We start from the raw sequence: 26,532 nt of genomic DNA, 5'->3' as shown, positions 1-26,532 counted from the left end.
TATTAGTGATTACACTGGACTATAGGGGAGATGGTACCAGTGATTACACTGGACTATAGGGGAGATGGCACCAGTGATTACACTGGACTATAGTGGAGATGGTACCAGTGATTACACTGGACGATAGGGGAGATGGTACCAGTGATTACACTGGACTATAGGGGAGATGGTATTAGTGATTACACTGGACTATAGGGGAGATGGTACCAGTGATTACACTGGACTATAGGGGAGATGGTACCAGTGATTACACTGGACTACAGGGGAGATGGTTCCAGTGATTACACTGGACTATAGGGGAGATGTTATTAGTGATTACACTGGACTATAGGGGAGATGGTATTAGTGATTACACTGGACTATAGGGGAGATGGTAGCAGTGATTACACTGGACTATAGGGGAGATGGTACCAGTGATTACACTGGACTATAGGGTAGGTGGTACCAGTGATTACACTGGACTATTGGGGAGATGGTACCAGTGATTACACTGGACTATAGGGGAGTTGTTACCAGTGATTACACTGGACTATAGGGAAGATGGTACCAGTGATTACACTGGACTATAGGGGAGTTGTTACCAGTGATTACACTGGACTATAGGGGAGATGGTACCAGTGATTACACTGGACTATAGGGGACATGGTACCAGTGATTACACTGGACTATAGGGGAGATGGTACCAGTGATTACACTGGACTATAGGGGAGATGGTACCAGTGATTACACTGGACTATAGGGGGGATGGTACCAGTGATTACACTGGACTATAGGGGAGATGGTATTAGTGATTACACTGGACTATAGGGGAGATGGTGCCAGTGATTACACTGGACTATAGGGGAGATGGTACCAGTGATTACACTGGACTATAGGGGAGATGGTATTAGTGATTACACTGGACTATAGGGGAGATGGTATTAGTGATTACACTGGACTATAGGGAAGATGGTATTAGTGATTACACTGGACTATTGGGGCGATGGTACCAGTGATTACACTGGACTATAGGAGAGATGGTACCAGTGATTACACTGGACTATAGGGGAGATGGTATTAGTGATTACACTGGACTATAGGGGAGATGGTACCAGTGATTACACTGGACTACAGGGGAGATGGTACCAGTGATTAGACTGGACAATAGGGGAGATGGTACCAGTGATAACACTGGACTATAGGGGAGATGGTACCAGTGATTACACTGGACTATAGGGGCGATGGTACCAGTGATTACACTGGACTATAGGGGAGATGGTACCAGTGATTACACTGGACTATAGGGGCGATGGTACCAGTGATTACACTGGACTACAGGGGAGATGGTATTAGTGATTACACTGGACTATAGGGGAGATGGTACCAGTGATTACTCTGGACTATAGGGGAGATGGTACCAGTGATTACACTGGACTATAGGGGAGATGGTACCAGTGATTACACTGGACTATAGGGGAGATGGTACCAGTGATTACACTGGACGATAGGGGAGATGGTACCAGTGATTACACTGGACTACAGGGGAGATGGTATTAGTGATTACACTGGACTATAGGGGCGATGGTACCAGTGATTACACTGGACTATAGGGGAGATGGTATTAGTGATTACAGTGGACTATATGGGAGATGGTACCAGTGAATACACTGGACTATAGGGGAGATGGTATTAGTGATTACACTGGACTATAGGGGAGATGGTACCAGTGATTATACTGTACTATAGGGGAGATGGTTCCAGTGATTACTCTGGACTATAGGGGAGATGGTACCAGTGATTACACTGGATTATAGGGGAGATGGTACCAGTGATTACATTGGACTATAGGGGAGATGGTACCAGTGATTACACTGGACGATAGGGGAGATGGTACCAGTGATTACACTGGACTATCGGGGAGATGGTATTAGTGATTACACTGGACTATAGGGGAGATGGTACCAGTGATTACACTGGACTATAGGGGAGATGGTGCCAGTGATTACACTGGACTATAGGGGAGATGGTGCCAGTGATTACACTGGACTATAGTGGAGATGGTACCAGTGATTACACTGGACTATAGGGGAGATGGTACCAGTGATTACACTGGACTATAGGGGAGATGGTATTAGTGATTACACTGGACTATAGGAGCGATGGTACCAGTGATTACACTGGACTATAGGGAGATGGTATTAGTGATTACACTGGACTATAGGGGAGATGGTGCCAGTGATTACACTGGACTATAGGGGAGATGGTACCAGTGATTACACTGGACTAGAGGGGAGATGGTATTAGTGATTACACTGGACTATAGGGGAGATGGTATTAGTGATTACACTGGACTATAGGGGAGATGGTATTAGTGATTACACTGGACTATAGGGGAGATGGTACCAGTGATTACACTGGACAATAGGGGAGATGGTATTAGTGATTACACTGGACTATAGGGGCGATGGTACCAGTGATTACACTGGACTATAGGGGAGATAGTATTAGTGATTACACTGGACTATAGGGGAGATGGTGCCAGTGATTACACTGGAATATAGGGGAGATGGTACCAGTGATTACACTGGACTATAGGGGAGATGGTATGAGTGATTACACTGGACTATAGGGGAGATGGTATTAGTGATTACACTGGACTATAGGGGAGATGGTATTAGTGCTTACACTGGACTATAGGGGAGATGGTACCAGTGATTACACTGGACTATAGGGGAGATGGTACCAGTGATTACACAGGACTATAGGGGAGATGGTACCAGTGATTACACTGGACTATAGGGGAGATGGTACCAGTGATTACACTGGACTATAGGGGAGATGGCACCAGTGATTACACTGGACTATAGGGGAGATGGTACCAGTGATTACACTGGACTATAGGGGAGATGGTAGCAGTGATTACACTGGACGATAGGGAAGATGGTACCAGTGATTACACTGGACTACAGGGGAGATGGTATCAGTGATTACACTGGACTACAGGGGAGATGGTATTAGTGATTACACTGGACTATAGGGGCGATGGTACCAGTGATTACACTGGACTACAGGGGAGATGGTATTAGTGATTACACTGGACTATAGGGGAGATGGTACCAGTGATTACACTGGACTATAGGGGAGATGGTATTAGTGATTACACTGGACGATTGGGGCGATGGTACCAGTGATTACACTGGACTATAGGGGAGATGGTATTATTGATTACACTGGACTCTAGGGGAGATAGTATTAGTGATTACACTGGACTATAGGGGAGATGGTATTAGTGCTTACACTGGACTATAGGGGAGATGGTACCAGTGATTACACTGGACTATAGGGGAGATGGTACCAGTGATTACACTGGACTATAGGGGAGATGGTACCAGTGATTACACTGGACTATAGGGGAGATGGTACCAGTGATTACACTGGACTATAGGGGAGATGGCACCAGTGATTACACTGGACTATAGGGGAGATGGTACCAGTGATTACACTGGACTATAGGGGAGATGGTAGCAGTGATTACACTGGACGATAGGGGAGATGGTACCAGTGATTACACTGGACTACAGGGGAGAAGGTATCAGTGATTACACTGGACTATAGGGCAGATGGTATTAGTGATTACACTGGACTATAGGGGCGATGGTACCAGTGATTACACTGGACTACAGGGGAGATGGTATTAGTGATTACACTGGACTATAGGGGAGATGGTACCAGTGATTACACTGGACTATAGGGGAGATGGTATTAGTGATTACACTGGACTATTGGGGCGATGGTACCAGTGATTACACTGGACTATAGGGGAGATGGTATTAGTGATTACACTGGACTATAGGGGAGATGGTACCAGTGATTACACTGGACTATAGGGGAGTTGGTGCCAGTGATTACACTGGACTATCGTGGAGATGGTACCAGTGATTACACTGGACTATAGGGGAGATGGTATTAGTGATTACACTGGACTATAGGGGAGATGGTATTAGTGATTACACTGGACTATAGGGGAGATAGTACCGGTGAATACACTGGACTATAGGGGAAATGGTATTAGTGATTACACTGGACTATAGGGGAGATGTTATTAGTGATTACACTGGATTATAGGGGAGATGTAACCAGTGATTACACTGGACTATAGGGGAGATGGTACCAGTGATTACACTGGACTATAGGGGAGATGGTACCAGTGATTACACTGGACTATAGTGGAGATGGTACCAGTGATTACACTGGACGATAGGGGAGATGGTACCAGTGATTACACTGGACTATAGGGGAGATGGTATTAGTGATTACACTGGACTATAGGGGAGATGGTATTAGTGATTACACTGGACTATAGGGGAGATGGTACCAGTGATTACACTGGACTATAGGGGAGATGGTACCAGTGATTACACTGGACTATAGTGGAGATGGTACCAGTGATTACACTGGACGATAGGGGAGATGGTACCAGTGATTACACTGGACTATAGGGGAGATGGTATTAGTGATTACACTGGACTATAGGGGAGATGGTACCAGTGATTACACTGGACGAAAGGGGAGATGGTACCAGTGATTACACTGGACTATAGGGGAGATGGTTCCAGTGATTACACTGGACTATAGGGGAGATGTTATTAGTGATTACACTGGACTATTGGGGAGATGGTATTAGTGATTACACTGGACTATAGGGGAGATGGTAGCAGTGATTACACTGGACTATAGGGGAGATGGTACCAGTGATTACACTGGACTATAGGGGAGGTGGTACCAGTGATTACACTGGACTATTGGCGAGATGGTACCAGTGATTACACTGGACTTTAGGGGAGTTGTTACCAGTGATTACACTGGACTATAGGGAAGATGGTACCAGTGATTACACTGGACTATAGGGGAGTTGTTACCAGTGATTACACTGGACTATAGGGGAGATGGTACCAGTGATTGCACTGGACTATAGGGGAGATGGTACCAGTGATTACACTGGACTATAGGGGAGATGGTACCAGTGATTACACTGAACTATAGGGGAGATGGTACCAGTGATTACACTGGACTATAGGGGGGATGGTACCAGTGATTACACTGGACTATAGGGGAGATGGTATTAGTGATTACACTGGACTATAGGGGAGATGGTGCCAGTGATTACACTGGACTATAGGGGAGATGGTACCAGTGATTACAGTGGACTATGGGGGAGATGGTATTAGTGATTACACTGGACTATAGGGGAGATGGTATTAGTGATTACACTGGACTATAGGGGAGATGGTATTAGTGATTACACTGGACTATAGGGGAGATGGTACCAGTGATTACACTGGACTATAGGGGAGATGGTACCAGTGATTACACTGGACTATAGTGGAGATGGTACCAGTGATTACACTGGACGATAGGGGAGATGGTACCAGTGATTACACTGGACTATAGGGGAGATGGTATTAGTGATTACACTGGACTATAGGGGAGATGGTACCAGTGATTACACTGGACGAAAGGGGAGATGGTACCAGTGATTACACTGGACTATAGGGGAGATGGTTCCAGTGATTACACTGGACTATAGGGGAGATGTTATTAGTGATTACACTGGACTATTGGGGAGATGGTATTAGTGATTACACTGGACTATAGGGGAGATGGTAGCAGTGATTACACTGGACTATAGGGGAGATGGTACCAGTGATTACACTGGACTATAGGGGAGGTGGTACCAGTGATTACACTGGACTATTGGCGAGATGGTACCAGTGATTACACTGGACTTTAGGGGAGTTGTTACCAGTGATTACACTGGACTATAGGGAAGATGGTACCAGTGATTACACTGGACTATAGGGGAGTTGTTACCAGTGATTACACTGGACTATAGGGGAGATGGTACCAGTGATTGCACTGGACTATAGGGGAGATGGTACCAGTGATTACACTGGACTATAGGGGAGATGGTACCAGTGATTACACTGAACTATAGGGGAGATGGTACCAGTGATTACACTGGACTATAGGGGGGATGGTACCAGTGATTACACTGGACTATAGGGGAGATGGTATTAGTGATTACACTGGACTATAGGGGAGATGGTGCCAGTGATTACACTGGACTATAGGGGAGATGGTACCAGTGATTACAGTGGACTATGGGGGAGATGGTATTAGTGATTACACTGGACTATAGGGTGATGGTATTAGTGATTACACTGGACTATAGGGAAGATGGTATTCGTGATTACACTGGACTATTGGGGCGATGGTACCAGTGATTACACTGGACTATAGGAGAGATGGTACCAGTGATTACACTGGACTATAGGGGAGATGGTATTAGTGATTACACTGGACTATAGGGGAGATGGTACCAGTGATTACACTGGACTATAGGGGAGATGGTACCAGTGATTACACTGGACTATAGGGGAGATGGTACCAGTGATTACACTGGACTATAGGGGAGATGGTACCAGTGATTACACTGGACTATAGGGGAGATGGTACCAGTGATTACACTGGACTACAGGGGAGATGGTATTAGTGATTACACTGGACTATAGGGGAGATGGTACCGGTGAATACACTGGACTATCGGGGAAATGGTATTAGTGATTACACTGGACTATAGGGGAGATGTTATTAGTGATTACACTGGATTATAGGGGAGATGGTACCAGTGATTACACTGGACTATAGGGGAGATGGTACCAGTGATTACACTGGACTATAGGGGAGATGGTACCAGTGATTACACTGGACTATAGTGGAGATGGTACCAGTGATTACACTGGACGATAGGGGAGATGGTACCAGTGATTACACTGGACTATAGGGGAGATGGTATTCGTGATTACACTGGACTATAGGGGAGATGGTACCAGTGATTACACTGGACTATAGGGGAGATGGTACCAGTGATTACACTGGACTATAGTGGAGATGGTACCAGTGATTACACTGGACGATAGGGGAGATGGTACCAGTGATTACACTGGACTATAGGGGAGATGGTATTAGTGATTACACTGGACTATAGGGGAGATGGTACCAGTGATTACACTGGACTATAGGGGAGATGGTACCAGTGATTACACTGGACTATAGGGGAGATGGTTCCAGTGATTACACTGGACTATAGGGGAGATGTTATTCGTGATTACACTGGACTATAGGGGAGATGGTATTAGTGATTACACTGGACTATAGGGGAGATGGTAGCAGTGATTACACTGGACTATAGGGGAGATGGTACCAGTGATTACACTGGACTATAGGGGTGGTGGTACCAGTGATTACACTGGACTATTGGGGAGATGGTACCAGTGATTACACTGGACTATAGGGGAGTTGTTACCAGTGATTACACTGGACTATAGGGAAGATGGTACCAGTGATTACACTGGACTATAGGGGAGTTGTTACCAGTGATTACACTGGACTATAGGGGAGATGGCACCAGTGATTACACTGGACTATAGGGGAGATGGTACCAGTGATTACACTGGACTATAGGGGAGATGGTACCAGTGATTACACTGGACTATAGGGGAGATGGTACCAGTGATTACACTGCACTATAGGGGGGATGGTACCAGTGATTACACTGGACTATAGGGGAGATGGTATTAGTGATTACACTGGACTATAGGGGAGATGGTGCCAGTGATTACACTGGACTATAGTGGAGATGGTACCAGTGATTACACTGGACGATAGGGGAGATGGTATTAGTGATTACACTGGACTATAGGGGAGATGGTACCAGTGATTACACTGGACTATAGGGGAGATGGTACCAGTGATTACACTGGACTATAGGGGCGATGGTACCAGTGATTACACTGGACTATAGGGGAGATGGTACCAGTGATTACACTGGACTATAGGGGCGATGGTACCAGTGATTACACTGGACTACAGGGGAGATGGTATTAGTGATTACACTGGACTATCGGGGAGATGGTACCAGTGATTACACTGGACTATAGAGGAGATGGTACCAGTGATTACACTGGACTTTTGGGGCGATGGTACCAGTGATTACACTGGACTACAGGGGAGATGGTATTAGTGATTACACTGGACTATAGGGGAGATGGTATTAGTGATTACACTGGACTATAGGGGAGATGCTACCAGTGATTACACTGGACTATAGGGAGATGGTACCAGTGATTACACTGGACTATCGGGGCGATGGTACCAGTGATTACACTGGACTACAGGGGAGATGGTATTAGTGATTACACTGGACTATAGGGGAGATCGTATTAGTGATTACACTGGACTATAGGGGCGATGGTACCAGTGATTACACTGGACTACAGGGGAGATGGTATTAGTGATTACACTGGACTATAGGGGAGATGGTATTAGTGATTACACTGGATTATAGGGGAGATGGTACCAGTGATTACACTGGACTACAGGGGAGATGGTATTAGTGATTACACTGGACTATAGGGGAGATGGTATTAGTGATTACACTGGACTATAGGGGAGATGGTACCAGTGATTACACTGGACTATAGGGGAGATGGTACCAGTGATTACACTGGACTATAGGGGAGATGGTACCAGTGATTACACTGGACTATAGTGGAGATGGTACCAGTGATTACACTGGACTATAGGGGAGATGGTACCAGTGATTACACTGGACTATAGGGGAGATGGTATTAGTGATTACACTGGACTATAGGGGAGATGGTACCAGTGATTACACTGGACTATAGGGGAGGTGGTACCAGTGATTACACTGGACTATTGGGGAGATGGTACCAGTGATTACACTGGACTTTAGGGGAGTTGTTACCAGTGATTACACTGGACTATAGGGAAGATGGTACCAGTGATTACACTGGACTATAGGGGAGTTGTTACCAGTGATTACACTGGACTATAGGGGAGATGGTACCAGTGATTACACTGGACTATAGGGGAGATGGTACCAGTGATTACACTGGACTATAGGGGAGATGGTATTAGTGATTACACTGGACTATAGGGGAGATGGTACCAGTGATTACACTGGACTATAGGGGAGATGGTACCAGTGATTACACTGGACTATAGGGGAGATGGTATTAGTGATTACACTGGACTATAGGGAAGATGGTATTCGTGATTACACTGGACTATTGGGGCGATGGTACCAGTGATTACACTGGACTATAGGAGAGATGGTACCAGTGATTACACTGGACTATAGGGGAGATGGTATTAGTGATTACACTGGACTATAGGGGAGATGGTACCAGTGATTACACTGGACTATAGGGGAGATGGTACCAGTGATTACACTGGACTATAGGGGAGATGGTACCAGTGATTACACTGGACTATAGGGGAGATGGTACCAGTGATTACACTGGACTATAGGGGAGATGGTACCAGTGATTACACTGGACTATAGGGGCGATGGTACCAGTGATTACACTGGACTATAGGGGAGATGGTACCAGTGATTACACTGGACTATAGGGGCGATGGTACCAGTGATTACACTGGACTACAGGGGAGATGGTATTAGTGATTACACTGGACTATAGGGGAGATGGTACCAGTGATTACACTGGACTATAGGGGAGATGGTACCAGTGATTACACTGGACTATAGGGGCGATGGTACCAGTGATTACACTGGACTACAGGGGAGATGGTATTAGTGATTACACTGGACTATAGGGGAGATGGTATAAGTGATTACACTGGACTATAGGGGAGATGCTACCAGTGATTACACTGGACTATAGGGGAGATGGTACCAGTGATTACACTGGACTATAGGGGCGATGGTACCAGTGATTACACTGGACTACAGGGGAGATGGTATTAGTGATTACACTGGACTATAGGGGAGATGGTATTGGTGATAACACTGGACTATAGGGGCGATGGTACCAGTGATTACACTGGACTACAGGGGAGATGGTATTAGTGATTACACTGGACTATAGGGGAGATGGTATTAGTGATTACACTGGATTATAGGGGAGATGGTACCAGTGATTACACTGGACTACAGGGGAGATGGTATTAGTGATTACACTGGACTATAGGGGAGATGGTATTAGTGATTACACTGGACTATAGGGGAGATGGTACCAGTGATTACACTGGACTATAGGGGAGATGGTACCAGTGATTACACTGGATTATAGGGGAGATGGTACCAGTGATTACACTGGACTATAGTGGAGATGGTACCAGTGATTACACTGGACTATAGGGGAGATGGTACCAGTGATTACACTGGACTATAGGGGAGATGGTATTAGTGATTACACTGGACTATAGGGGAGATGGTACCAGTGATTACACTGGACTATAGGGGAGATGGTACCAGTGATTACACTGGACTATAGGGGAGATGGTTCCAGTGATTACACTGGACTATAGGGGAGATGGTATTAGTGATTACACTGGACTATAGGGGAGATGGTATTAGTGATTACACTGGACTATAGGGGAGATGGTATTCGTGATTACACTGGACTATTGGGGCGATGGTACCAGTGATTACACTGGACTATAGGGGAGATGGTATTCGTGATTACACTGGACTATAGGGGAGATGGTACCAGTGATTACACTGGACTATAGGGGAGATGGTACCAGTGATTACACTGGACTATAGGGGAGATGGTACCAGTGATTACACTGGACTATAGGGGAGATGGTATTAGTGATTACACTGGACTATAGGGGAGATGGTATTAGTGATTACACTGGACTAAATGGGACATGGTACTGGTGATTACACTGGACTATAGGGGAAATGGTATTAGTGATTACACTGGACTATAGGGGAGATGGTACCAGTGATTACACTGGACTATAGGGGAGATGGTACCAGTGATTACACTGGACTATAGGGGAGATGGTACCAGTGATTACACTGGACTATAGGGGAGATGGTATTAGTGATTACACTGGACTATAGGGGAGATGGTACCAGTGATTACACTGGACTATAGGGGAGATGGTACCAGTGATTACACTGGACTACAGGGGAGATGGTACCAGTGATTACACTGGACTATAGTGGAGATGGTTCCAGTGATTACACTGGACTATAGGGGAGATGGTATTAGTGATTACACTGGACTATAGGGGAGATGGTATTAGTGATTACACTGGACTATAGGGGAGATGGTATTCGTGATTACACTGGACTATTGGGGCGATGGTACCAGTGATTACACTGGACTATAGGGGAGATGGTATTCGTGATTACACTGGACTATAGGGGAGATGGTACCAGTGATTACACTGGACTATAGGGGAGATGGTACCAGTGATTACACTGGACTATAGGGGAGATGGGAGCAGTGATTACACTGGACTATAGGGGAGATGGTATTAGTGATTACACTGGACTATAGGGGAGATGGTATTAGTGATTACACTGGACTAAATGGGACATGGTACCGGTGATTACACTGGACTATAGGGGAAATGGTATTAGTGATTACACTGGACTATAGGGGAGATGGTACCAGTGATTACACTGGACTATAGGGGAGATGGTACCAGTGATTACACTGGACTATAGGGGAGATGGTACCAGTGATTACACTGGACTATAGGGGAGATGGTATTAGTGATTACACTGGACTATAGGGGAGATGGTACCAGTGATTACACTGGACTATAGGGGAGATGGTACCAGTGATTACACTGGACTACAGGGGAGATGGTACCAGTGATTACACTGGACTATAGTGGAGATGGTACCAGTGATTACACTGGACTATAGGGGAGATGGTACCAGTGATTACACTGGACTATAGGGGAGATGGTACCAGTGATTACACTGGAATATAGGGGCAATGGTACCAGTGATTACACTGGACTACAGGGGAGATGGTATTAGTGATTACACTGGACTATAGGGGAGATGGTATTAGTGATAACACTGGACTATAGGGGAGATGGTACCAGTGATTACACTGGACTACAGGGGAGATGGTATTAGTGATTACACTGGACTATAGGGGAGATGGTATTAGTGATTACACTGGATTATAGGGGAGATGGTACCAGTGATTACACTGGACTACAGGGGAGATGGTATTAGTGATTACACTGGACTATAGGGGAGATGGTATTAGTGATTACACTGGACTATAGGGGAGATGGTACCAGTGATTACACTGGACTATAGGGGAGATGGTACCAGTGATTACACTGGACTATAGGGGAGATGGTACCAGTGATTACACTGGACTATAGTGGAGATGGTACCAGTGATTACACTGGACTATAGGGGAGATGGTACCAGTGATTACACTGGACTATAGGGGAGATGGTATTAGTGATTACACTGGACTATAGGGGAGATGGTACCAGTGATTACACTGGACTATAGGGGAGATGGTACCAGTGATTACACTGGACTATAGGGGAGATGGTTCCAGTGATTACACTGGACTATAGGGGAGATGGTATTAGTGATTACACTGGACTATAGGGGAGATGGTATTAGTGATTACACTGGACTATAGGGGAGATGGTATTCGTGATTACACTGGACTATTGGGGCGATGGTACCAGTGATTACACTGGACTATAGGGGAGATGGTATTAGTGATTACACTGGACTATAGGGGAGATGGTACCAGTGATTACACTGGACTATAGGGGAGATGGTACCAGTGATTACACTGGACTATAGGGGAGATGGTACCAGTGATTACACTGGACTATAGGGGAGATGGTATTAGTGATTACACTGGACTATAGGGGAGATGGTATTAGTGATTACACTGGACTATAGGGGACATGGTACCGGTGATTACACTGGACTATAGGGGAAATGGTATTAGTGATTACACTGGACTATAGGGGAGATGGTACCAGTGATTACACTGGACTACAGGGGAGATGGTACCAGTGATTACACTGGACTATAGGGGAGATGGTACCAGTGATTACACTGGACTATAGGGGAGATGGTATTAGTGATTACACTGGACTATAGGGGAGATGGTACCAGTGATTACACTGGACTATAGGGGAGATGGTACCAGTGATTACACTGGACTATAGGGGAGATGGTACCAGTGATTACACTGGACTATAGTGGAGATGGTACCAGTGATTACACTGGACTATAGGGGAGATGGTACCAGTGATTACACTGGACTATAGGGGAGATGGTATTTGTGATTACACTGGACTATAGGGGAGATGGTACCAGTGATTACACTGGACTATAGGGGAGATGGTACCAGTGATTACACTGGACTATAGGGGAGATGGTTCCAGTGATTACACTGGACTATAGGGGAGATGTTATTAGTGATTACACTGGACTATAGGGGAGATGGTATTAGTGATTACACTGGACTATAGGGGAGATGGTAGCAGTGATTACACTGGACTATAGGGGAGATGGTACCAGTGATTACACTGGACTATAGGGGAGTTGTTACCAGTGATTACACTAGACTATAGGTGAGATGGTACCAGTGTATACACTGGACTATAGGGGAGATGGTACCAGTGATTACACTGTTCTATAGGGGAGATGGTACCAGTGATTACACTGGACTATAGTGGAGATGGTACCAGTGATTACACTGGACTATAGGGGAGATGGTATTAGTGATTACATTGGACTATAGGGGAGATGGTACCAGTGATTACACTGGACTATAGGGGAGATGGTATTAGTGATTACACTGGACTATAGGGGAGATGGTTTTAGTGATTACACTGGACTATTGGGGCGATGGTACCAGTGATTACACTGGACTATAGGGGTGATGGTATTAGTGATTACACTGGACTATAGGGGAGATGGTACCAGTGATTACACTGGACTATAGGGGAGATGGTGCCAGTGATTACACTGGACTATCGTGGAGATGGTACCAGTGATTACACTGGACTATAGGGGAGATGGTATTAGTGATTACACTGGACTATAGGGGAGATGGTATTCGTGATTACACTGGACTATAGGGGAGATGGTACCGGTGAATACACTGGACTATCGGGGAAATGGTATTAGTGATTACACTGGACTATAGGGGAGATGTTATTAGTGATTACACTGGATTATAGGGGAGATGGTACCAGTGATTACACTGGACTATAGGGGAGATGGTACCAGTGATTACACTGGACTATAGGGGAGATGGTACCAGTGATTACACTGGACTATAGTGGAGATGGTACCAGTGATTACACTGGACGATAGGGGAGATGGTACCAGTGATTACACTGGACTATAGGGGAGATGGTATTAGTGATTACACTGGACTATAGGGGAGATGGTATTCGTGATTACACTGGACTATAGGGGAGATGGTACCAGTGATTACACTGGACTATAGGGGAGATGGTACCAGTGATTACACTGGACTATAGTGGAGATGGTACCAGTGATTACACTGGACGATAGGGGAGATGGTACCAGTGATTACACTGGACTATAGGGGAGATGGTATTAGTGATTACACTGGACTATAGGGAAGATGGTACCAGTGATTACACTGGACTATAGGGGAGATGGTACCAGTGATTACACTGGACTATAGGGGAGATGGTTCCAGTGATTACACTGGACTATAGGGGAGATGTTATTCGTGATTACACTGGACTATAGGGGAGATGGTATTAGTGATTACACTGGACTATAGGGGAGATGGTAGCAGTGATTACACTGGACTATAGGGGAGATGGTACCAGTGATTACACTGGACTATAGGGGTGGTGGTACCAGTGATTACACTGGACTATTGGGGAGATGGTACCAGTGATTACACTGGACTATAGGGGAGTTGTTACCAGTGATTACACTGGACTATAGGGAAGATGGTACCAGTGATTACACTGGACTATAGGGGAGTTGTTACCAGTGATTACACTGGACTATAGGGGAGATGGCACCAGTGATTACACTGGACTATAGGGGAGATGGTACCAGTGATTACACTGGACTATAGGGGAGATGGTACCAGTGATTACACTGGACTATAGGGGAGATGGTACCAGTGATTACACTGGACTATAGGGGGGATGGTACCAGTGATTACACTGGACTATAGGGGAGATGGTATTAGTGATTACACTGGACTATAGGGGAGATGGTGCCAGTGATTACACTGGACTATAGGGGAGATGGTACCAGTGATTACACTGGACGATAGGGGAGATGGTATTAGTGATTACACTGGACTATAGGGGAGATGGTACCAGTGATTACACTGGACTATAGGGGAGATGGTACCAGTGATTACACTGGACTATAGGGGCGATGGTACCAGTGATTACACTGGACTATAGGGGAGATGGTACCAGTGATTACACTGGACTATAGGGGCGATGGTACCAGTGATTACACTGGACTACAGGGGAGATGGTATTAGTGATTACACTGGACTATCGGGGAGATGGTACCAGTGATTACACTGGACTATAGAGGAGATGGTACCAGTGATTACACTGGACTTTTGGGGCGATGGTACCAGTGATTACACTGGACTACAGGGGAGATGGTATTAGTGATTACACTGGACTATAGGGGAGATGGTATTAGTGATTACACTGGACTATAGGGGAGATGCTACAAGTGATTACACTGGACTATAGGGAGATGGTACCAGTGATTACACTGGACTATCGGGGCGATGGTACCAGTGATTACACTGGACTACAGGGGAGATGGTATTAGTGATTACACTGGACTATAGGGGAGATCGTATTAGTGATTACACTGGACTATAGGGGCGATGGTACCAGTGATTACACTGGACTACAGGGGAGATGGTATTAGTGATTACACTGGACTATAGGGGAGATGGTATTAGTGATTACACTGGATTATAGGGGAGATGGTACCAGTGATTACACTGGACTACAGGGGAGATGGTATTAGTGATTACACTGGACTATAGGGGAGATGGTATTAGTGATTACACTGGACTATAGGGGAGATGGTACCAGTGATTACACTGGACTATAGGGGAGATGGTACCAGTGATTACACTGGACTATAGGGGAGATGGTACCAGTGATTACACTGGACTATAGTGGAGATGGTACCAGTGATTACACTGGACTATAGGGGAGATGGTACCAGTGATTACACTGGACTATAGGGGAGATGGTATTAGTGATTACACTGGACTATAGGGGAGATGGTACCAGTGATTACACTGGACTATAGGGGAGATGGTACCAGTGATTACACTGGACTATAGGGGAGATGGTTCCAGTGATTACACTGGACTATAGGGGAGATGGTATTAGTGATTACACTGGACTATAGGGGAGATGGCATTAGTGATTACACTGGACTATAGGGGAGATAGTATTAGTGATTACACTGGACTATAGGGGAGATGGTATTAGTGATTACACTGGACTATAGGGGAGATGGTACCAGTGATTACACTGGACTATAGGGGAGATGGTACCAGTGATTACACTGGACTATAGGGGAGGTGGTACCAGTGATTACACTGGACTATTGGGGAGATGGTACCAGTGATTACACTGGACTATAGGGAAGATGGTACCAGTGATTACACTGGACTATAGGGGAGATGGTACCAGTGATTACACTGGACTATAGGGGAGTTGTTACCAGTAATTACACTGGACTATAGGGGAGATGGTACCAGTGATTACACTGGACTATAGGGGAGATGGTACCAGTGATTACACTGGACTATAGGGGAGATGGTACCAGTGATTACACTGGACTATAGGGGAGATGGTACCAGTGATTACACTGGACTATAGGGGAGATGGTATTAGTGATTACACTGGACTATAGGGGAGATGGTATTAGTGATTACACTGGACTTTCGGGGAGATGGTATTAGTGATTACACTGGACTATTGGGGCGATGGCACCAGTGATTACACTGGACTATAGGGGAGATGGTATTAGTGATTACACTGGACTATAGGGGAGATGGTACCAGTGATTACACTGGACTATAGGGGAGATGGTGCCAGTGATTACACTGGACTATAGTGGAGATGGTACCAGTGATTACACTGGACTATAGGGGAGATGGTATTAGTGATTACACTGGACTATAGGGGAGATGGTATTCGTGATTACACTGGACTATAGGGGAGATGGTACCGGTGAATACACTGGACTATCGGGGAAATGGTATTCGTGATTACACTGGACTATAGGGGAGATGTTATTAGTGATTACACTGGATTATAGGGGAGATGGTACCAGTGATTACACTGGACTATAGGGGAGATGGTACCAGTGATTACACTGGACTATAGGGGAGATGGTACCAGTGTTTACACTGGACTATAGGGGAGATGGTACCAGTGATTACACTGGATTATAGGGGGGATGGTACCAGTGATTACACTGGACTATAGGGGAGATGGTACCAGTGATTACACTGGACTATAGGGGAGATGGTACCAGTGATTACACTGGACTAAAGGGGAGATGGTACCAGTGATTACACTGGACTATAGGGGAGATGGTACCAGTGATTACACTGGACTAAAGGGGAGATGGTACCAGTGATTACACTGGACTATAGGGGAGATGGTGTTCGTGATTACACTGGACTATAGGGGAGATGGTACCAGTGATTACCCTGGACTATAGGGGAGATGGTACCAGTGATTACACTGGACTATCGGAGAGATGGTACCAGTGATTACACTGGACTATAGGGGAGATGGTATTAGTGATTACACTGGACTATAGGGGAGATGGTACCAGTGATTACACTGGACTATAGGGGAGATGGTACCAGTGATTACCCTGGACTATAGGGGAGGTGGTACCAGTGATTACACTGGACTATAGGGGAGATGGTACCAGTGATTACACTGGACTATCGGGGAGATGGTATTAGTGATTACACAGGACTATAGGGGAGATGGTACCAGTGATTACACTGGACTATAGGGGAGATGGTACCAGTGATTACACAGGACTATAGGGGAGATGGTATTAGTGATTACACTGGACTATGGGGGAGATGGTACCAGTGATTACACTGGACTACAGGGGAGATGGTACCAGTGATTACACTGGACTATAGGGGAGATGGTACCAGTGATTACACTGGACTATAGGGGAGATGGTGCCAGTGATTACACTGGACTATAGGGGAGATGGTACCAGTGATTACACTGGACGATAGGGGAGATGGTACCAGTGATTACACTGGACTATAGGGGAGATGGTACCAGTGGTTACAGTGGACTATAGGGGAGATGGTACCAGTGATTACACTGGACTATCGGAGAGATGGTACCAGTGATTACACTGGACTATAGGGGAGATGGTACCAGTGATTACACTGGACTATAGGGGAGATGGTACCAGTGATTACACTGGACTATAGGGGGGATGGTACCAGTGATTACACTGGACTATAGGGGAGATGGTACCAGTGATTACACTGGACTATAGGGGAGATGGTACCAGTGATTACACTGGACTATAGGGGAGATGATACCAGTGATTACACTGGACTATAGGGGAGATGGTACCAGTGATTACACTGGACTATCGGAGAGATGGTACCAGTGATTACACTGGACTATAGGGGAGATGGTATTAGTGATTACACTGGACTATAGGGGAGATGGTACCAGTGATTACACTGGACTATAGGGGAGATGGTACCAGTGATTACCCTGGACTACAGGGGAGATGGTACCAGTGATTACACTGGACTATCGGAGAGATGGTACCAGTGATTACACTGGACTATAGGGGAGATGGTATTAGTGATTACACTGGACTATAGGGGAGATGGTACCAGTGATTACACTGGACTATAGGGGAGATGGTACCAGTGATTACCCTGGACTATAGGGGAGATGGTACCAGTGATTATACTGGACTATAGCGGAGATGGTACCAGTGATTACACTGGACTATAGGGGAGATGGTATTAGTGATTACACTGGACTATAGGGGAGATGGTACCAGTGATTACACTGGACTATAGGGGAGATGGTATTAGTGATTACACTGGACTATAGGGGAGATGGTACCAGTGATTACACTGGACTATAGGGGAGATGGTACCAGTGATTACACTGGACTATAGGGGAGATGGTATTAGTGATTACACTGGACTATAGGGGAGATGGTACCAGTGATTACACTGGACTATAGGGGAGATGGTACCAGTGATTACACTGGACTATAGGGGAGATGGTACCAGTGATTACACTGGACTATAGGGGAGATGGTACCAGTGATTACACTGGACTATAGGGGAGATGGTATTAGTGATTACACTGGACTATAGGGGAGATGGTACCAGTGATTACACTGGACTATAGGGGAGATGGTACCAGTGATTACACTGGACTATAGGGGAGATGGTACCAGTGATTACACTGGACTATATGGGAGATGGTACCAGTGATTACACTGGACTATAGGGGAGATGGTACCAGTGATTACACTGGACTATAGGGGAGATGGTATTAGTGATTACACTGGACTATAGGGGAGATGGTACCAGTGATTACACTGGACTATAGGGGAGATGGTACCAGTGATTACACTGGACTATAGGGGAGATGGTACTAGTGATTACACTGGACTATAGGGGAGATGGTACCAGTGATTACACTGGACTATAGGGGAGATGGTACCAGTGATTACACTGGACTATAGGGGAGATGGTACCAGTGATTACACTGGACTATATGGGAGATGGTACCAGTGATTACACTGGACTATAGGGGCAATGGTACCAGTGATTACACTGGACTATAGGGGAGATGGTATTAGTGATTACACTGGACTATAGGGGAGATGGTACCAGTGATTACACTGGACTATAGGGGAGATGGTACCAGTGATTACTCTGGACTATAGGGGAGATGGCACCAGTGATTACACTGGACTATATGGGAGATGGTACCAGTGATTACACTGGACTATAGGGGAGATGGTACCAGTGATTAGACCTTGCCTATTTTCCCACAGAGTTGCAACCTTGGTTAAGTAACTGTGAGGAATAGTAATGAACTATTATCAGCCAATCAGTAGAGAAGGCAGAGGGCATTACCTTCCAGTTGAGTCTTGTTTTACTGTTGAATCTGCCGAGGCTCCATGTCAGCCCCTGGCCCAAGCTCATACTCCACACTTTACGCTTCTCCTTTTTCTCTTCTTCCACATAAACGTTCAAAGTACCTTTAAAAATACAAAGGCCAGTGAGTAGTGAGGCTGACACTGGCATTGATCAGTATATTCACTTTTACACAAGAAACCGCCGTGTCTTAGACACTGAGTCTGGAGTCATCGAGTGCTGGACTTGGGAACAGAATGTCTCAGATCCAACTCTGAGTTGGGATCAGTCAACATGTCACTATTACTGGGCGAAGTTTTACTCTGTATATAACCCGTGCTGTACCTGCCCTGGGAGTGTTTGATGGGACAGTGTAGAGGGAGCTTTACTCTGTATCTAACCCGTGCTGTACCTGCCCTGGGAGTGTTTGATGGGACAGTGTAGAGGGAGCTTTACTCTGTATCTAACCCGTGCTGTACCTGCCCTGGGAGTGTTTGATGGGACAGTGTAGAGGGAGCTTTACTCTGTATCTAACCCGTGCTGTACCTGCCCTGGGAGTGTTTGATGGGACAGTGTAGAGGGAGCTTTACTCTGTATCTAACCCGTGCTGTACCTGCCCTGGGAGTGTTTGATGGGACAGTGTAGAGGGAGCTTTACTCTGTATCTAACCCGTGCTGTACCTGCCCTGGGAGTGTTTGATGGGACAGTGTAGAGGGAGCTTTACTCTGTATCTAACCCGTGCTGTACCTGCCCTGGGAGTGTTTGATGGGACAGTGTAGAGGGAGCTTTACTCTGTATCTAACCCGTGCTGTACCTGCCCTGGGGGTGTTTGATGGGACAGTGTAGAGGGAGCTTTACTCTGTATCTAACCCGTGCTTTACCTGCCCTGTGAGTGTTTGATGGGACAGTGTAGAGGGAGCTTTAAACATAGAAACATAGAAGATAGGAGCAGGAGTAGGCCATTCGGCCCTTCGAGCCTGCTCTGCCATTCAATGAGATCATGGCTGATCATCCAATTTCAGTACCCTGTCCCTGCCTTTTCCCCATATCCCTTGATCCCTTTAGCCTCAAGAAATATATCCAACTCTTTCTTGAATATATTTAATGAATTGGCCTCCACCGCCCTCTGTGGCAGAGAATTCCACAGGTTCACCACTCTCTGGGTGAAGAAATTCCTCCTCATTTCAGTCCTAAATGGCTTACCCCTTATCCTTAGACTATGACCCCTGGTTCTGGACTCCCCGGCCATCAGAAACACCCTTCCTGCATCTAGTCTGTCCAGGCCTGACAGAATTTTATAGGTTTCGATGAGATCCCCTCTCAATCTTCTAGACTCCAGTGAGTATAAGCCCAATCGACACAATCTCTCCTCATACGTCATTCCTGTCATCCCAGGTATCAGCCTGGTGAATCTTCGCTGCACTCCCTCCATGGCAAGAACGTCCTTCCTCAGGTAAGGTGACCAAAACTGCACACAATACTCAAGGTGCGGTCTCACCAAGGCCCTGTACAACTGTAGCAAGACATCCTTGTTCCTGTACTCGAACCCTCTTGCTACGAAGGCCAACATACCATTTGCCTTCTTAACCGCCTGCTGCGCCTGCTTGCTTACCTTCAGCGACTGGTGCACAAGGACGCCCAGGTCCCTTTGCACTTCCCCTTCTCCCAATCGATTGCCATTCAAATAATAATCTGCCTTCCTGTTTTTGCCACCAAAGTGGATAACCTCACATTTATCCACATTATAGTGCATTTGCCATGTTTCTGCCCAATCACCCAACCTGTCCAAATCGTACTGGAGTTTCCTGACATCCTCCTCGCAGCTTACCCTCCCGCCCAGCTTTGTGTCGTCTGCAAATTTGGAGATATTACATCCAATTCCCTCGTCCAGATCATTAATATATATTGTGAATAGCTGGGGTCCTAGGACCGACCCTTGCGGTACCCCACTAGTCACTGCCTGCCACTCGGAAAACGACCCGTTTATTCCAACTCTCTGCCTTCTGTCCGCCAACCAGTTCTCTATCCAAGTCAATACCTTGCCCCCAATCCCATGTGCCTTAATTTTGCACGCTAACCTCTTGTGTGGGACCTTATCGAAAGCCTTCTGAAAGTCCAAATACACCACATCCACTGGTTCTCCCCTATCTATTTTCCCAATTACATCCTCAAAAAATTCCAGTAGATTAGTCAAGCATGATTTACCTTTTGTAAATCCATGTTGACTTTGTCCGATCCTGTCACTGCTTTCCAAGTGCTCTGCTATTACATCTTTTATAATAGACTCTAGCATTTTCCCCACTACCAATGTCAGGCTTACCGGTCTTTCATTCCCCGCTTTTTCTCTACCACCTTTTTTGAATAGTGGGGTAACATTAGCTACCCTCCAATCCATGGGTACCGTTCCAGAGTCTATCGAGTTCTGGAAGATGACCAGTAATGCATCTACTATCTCTAGGGCCACTTCCTTAAGTACCCTGGGATGTAGATTATCAGGCCCTGGGGATTTTTCGGCCTTTAGTCCCATCAATTTTCCTAACACCATTTTCCTACAAATACTGATTTCTTTCAGTTCCTCTCTTTCATCAGACCCTATGTTCCCCGGCATCTCTGGGAGGTTATTTGTGTCCTCCTTTGTGAAGACAGAACCAAAGTATGTATTTAGTTGGTCTGCCATTTCCTTGTTTCCCATTATAAATTCCCCTGATTCTGACTGTAAGGGACCTACGCTTGACTTCAGTAATCTTTTTCTCTTCACATATCTATAAAAGCTTTTACAGTCAGTTTTTATGTTCCCTGATAGCTTACTCTCATATTCTATTTTCCCTTTCTTAATTAATCCCTTTGTCCTCCTTTGTTGACTCCTAAACTGCTCCCAATCCTCAGGATTATTGCTTTTTCTGGCCAATTTATATGTCCTCTCCTTGGATCTTATGCTATCCCTAATTTCCCTTGTTAGCCACGGTTGAGTCACCTTTTTTGTTTTATTTTTATGCCAAACTGGGATGAACAAATTCTGTAGCTCATCCATTCGGTCTTTGAATGTTTGCCATGAGCAGCTCAATGAGGTGACGTGAGCTGCGATTTGAGGAGGCGAATAGTTTCCGTACAGGCTTGTGACCACACCCAGGGCTCATCCTTTCGCAGGAGCTGGCGCAGTGGGGCTGTGGTGGCTGAGTACTGGGGCAAAAACTTCAAGTAGTACCCAGTCATGCCAAGGAAGGAGGCAACCTGTGCTGCAGAGCTGGGTTCTGGGATGCTGTGAATGGCATCCACGTTTGACTGGAGTGGGGATATACCGTCAGCCGACAACCAAAACCCCACAAATTCGATCTCTGAAACAGCAAAGACACACTTTTCGCCGTTCAGTGTGAGCTTGTGTTTTGCTAGAGCCATGAAAACTCTGTGAAGGCGTTCGTCGTGAGTGGAGGTCGAGGGTCCATGCACGACGATGTTGTCCAGGTAGATGGCCACCCCAGGAATGCCCGTGAGCACAGAGGACATCACCTTTTGGAAGCAGCTGGGTGCAGAGATAAGTCCAAATGGCATCCTGGTGTACCGAAAGACGCCAGCATGTGTCACAGAAGCAGTGAGGTCCCTGCTGCTGGGGTGGAGGGGAACCTGTAGATAGCCCTGTCGAAGGTCCAGTTTTGAAAACAGGATGGAACCATAGAACTGAGCTGTGAGTTCCTCTGACGTGGGCAGTGGATATTTGTCAGGGATTACGGCCTTATTCACTGCTCGAAGATCGACACAGACGCGTAGACCACATGACTTTTTCGTTGCGACCACCAGGTTGGAGACCCATGGGGAGGCATCAACTGGTTCGATGATGCCAGCTTCCAGTAGCTGCTTTAGTTCAGCTCTGACCCCGTCACGGAGAGCAAGCGGGATGTGGCGCAGTGGCTGAATGACAGGGGTAACGGTGGAGTCAACCATGGGCTGGTGGGTGAAGGCAGTCAGGTAGCCCAGACCCTCGAAGAGTGCTGGCCATGTTTGGCGCCACGGTGAGGCGACGTGCAGAATCGCAGACCCGCCGGTGTCCAAGAGAGAAAAACCCAGGTCAGTGAAAAGATCCAGTCCCATCAGGTTAGCTCCTTGGCGTGCCACATGAAAACAAAAATCTGGCAAAACTTTTGTTCCATAGCGTAGTGAGGTTGACTGAGCCCACTAGTCCAATTTTCGAATTACCATACCCGCAAAGGGCAGTGGAGGGCGCAGAGAGTGGCAGGGAGCTGAAAAAGCGTTTGAATGTGTCCACATTCAGCAGTGAGACGCTAGCACTGGTATCCAATAACAGAGGGATGCACACATCATTCAGGTTAATTGTGCATGACTTGAAAGCCACTACTGGCCCAGAGCTCACGTTGTGAATTATAGGCCAACTGCTTGAGGACTGAGAGTGTTCATTTGTAGCAACAGGGGCAGAGCGGCAGACATTGGCAAAGTGATTTTGTTTTCCACAATTGTGACAGGCTTGGCCGTGCGCGGGGCAATTCTGTGCTCTGGTAGCATGTGAACGAGATCCACAGTTTCCACACTGTTGCCGCGGTAGCGCGCGTTGCTGCCGTCGCGCGAGCATTACCGTGTCAGAGCTGTCGGGGCCGAGGGCACCGTCACTGGGTGTGTGTGCTAGTTTCGCTGCACATTCGGCTGCAGACTCCACTTGAAAGGCAATGTTGACTGCCTGTGACAACGACAGATCGTTGGACTCGAGTAACAGTCTTTCACGCACTCTCACGTTGTTGGTGTGCTCTATTAGTTGATCACGCACCATCTCGTCTTGTAGTGCACCGAACTTGCACGAGCTAGCTAACCCCCTCAAATTAGCCATGTATTGATGCACAGACTCGCCGGGGAGTTGGTGACGCTGTCTAAAAATGAATCGCCGCAGGAGGGCACTTTGTGGGGCAGAGAAGTGTGTGCTTAACAGAGCCACAGCCTCATCATATGTTTGAATTGAGTCTGCTGTGCATAATGTCCCAAGAACACGCTGGCCCTCCGCTCCCAAGCAATGGGATAACAGTGCCTTTTTCCGTGCTGTACTCACATTTTCTAGTCCGAGAGCGATGAGGTAGGTTTCAAAGGACTGTAACCAGCGAACCCTTGGGATCGGGGGCTCACCGGGAAGTGCAAGGAAGGGAGGAGGTGGTGGAAGAGAGATTTCAGCCATCCTTGTCGCCAAGTGTTGCGTTTGCAAAGATAATCCAGAGGCCGTATGTCGAACTCAACTCATGTCGCTTTTAATCGCTGATGCAACCACACTCATACAGGCAAAAGCAGTCAAATATCTATATCCAATGTCAGACATAATATAACGATAACAGCACTATCAAACATCATGTGCTCAGGCCAAGGCAATCGAGTACCTATCCCCAATGTCAGATATGACAGGAGCTTTACTCTGTATCTAACCCGTGCTGTACCTGCCCTGGGAGTGTTTGATGGGACAGTGTAGAGGGAGCTTTAATCTGTATCGAACCTGTGCTGCACCTGCCCTGGGAGTGTTTGATGGGACAGTGTAGAGGGAGCTTTACTCTGTATCTAACCCATGCTGTACCTGCCCTGGGAGTGTTTGATGGGACAGTGTAGAGGGAGCTTTACTCTGTATCTAACCCGTGCTGTACCTGTCCTGGGAGTGTTTGATGGGACAGTGTAGAGGGAGCTTTAATCTGTATCGAACGTGTGCTGTACCTGCCCTGGGAGTGTTTGATGGGACAGTGTAGAGGGAGCTTTACTCTGTATCTAACCCATGCTGTACCTGCCCTGGCAGTGTTTGATGGGACAGTGTAGAGGGAGCTTTACTCTGTATCTAACCCGTGCTGTACCTGCCCTGGGAGTGTTTGATGGGACATTGTAGAGGGAGCTTTACTTTGTATCTAACCCGTGCTGTACCTGCCCTGGGAGTGTTTGATGGGACAGTGTAGAGGGGGCTTTACTCTGTATCTAACCCGTGCTGTACCTGCTCTGGGAGTGTTTGATGGGACAGTGTAGAGGGAGCTTACTCTGTATCTAACCTGTGCTGTACCTGCCCTGGGTGTGTTTGATGGGACAGTGTAGAGGGAACTTTACTCTGTATCTAACCCATGCTGTACTTGCCCTGGGAGTGTTTGATGGACAATGTAGAGGGAGCTTTACTCTGTATCTAACCCGTGCTGTACCTACCCTGGGAGTGTTTGATGGGACAGTGTAGAGTGAGCTTTATTCTGTATCTAACCCATGCTGTACCTGCCCTGGGCGAGTTTGATGGGACAGTGTAGAGGGAGCTTTACTCTGTATCTAACCCGTGCTGTGTAATGATATCAGCAAATAGAGATGGTATTTGCCTGTTCGATTATGATGCCTTAATAGCATGTTTGTATGTATTGATTGCTTGTGCCTGACCAGCAGAGGGCATGTGACCGAGACAAGCAAGGCAGTTTAGTTTTAGTTTCGGTTTCGTTCTAGATGCATCACTAGCATCATGTCTCCTGTAAAGCTGTATAAAGAGTTGAAC

The 26,532-nt window shown here is 46.4% G+C and overlaps 1 protein-coding gene across 1 annotated transcript in view; it reads right to left on the bottom strand.

The window, feature by feature from the left end:
* The window catches only part of mamdc4 (MAM domain containing 4), a 365,757-nt gene that overhangs the window by 65,545 nt on the left and 273,680 nt on the right, over positions 1–26,532 (bottom strand). Inside the window, exon 7 of the mRNA XM_085965967.1 lies at positions 20,037–20,161. Coding sequence (XP_085822093.1) covers positions 20,037–20,161 — 125 coding nt within the window. The remainder of the gene's footprint in view (positions 1–20,036; positions 20,162–26,532) is intronic.

This window comes from Somniosus microcephalus, chromosome 23 (assembly GCF_052327205.1).
Source record: "Somniosus microcephalus isolate GS21.2 chromosome 23, FLI_Smic_1.0, whole genome shotgun sequence".
Taxonomy (NCBI): domain Eukaryota; kingdom Metazoa; phylum Chordata; class Chondrichthyes; order Squaliformes; family Somniosidae; genus Somniosus; species Somniosus microcephalus.
The sequence above is the reverse complement of the archived record's forward strand: the minus strand, read 5'-3'. Positions and strand labels throughout refer to the sequence as shown.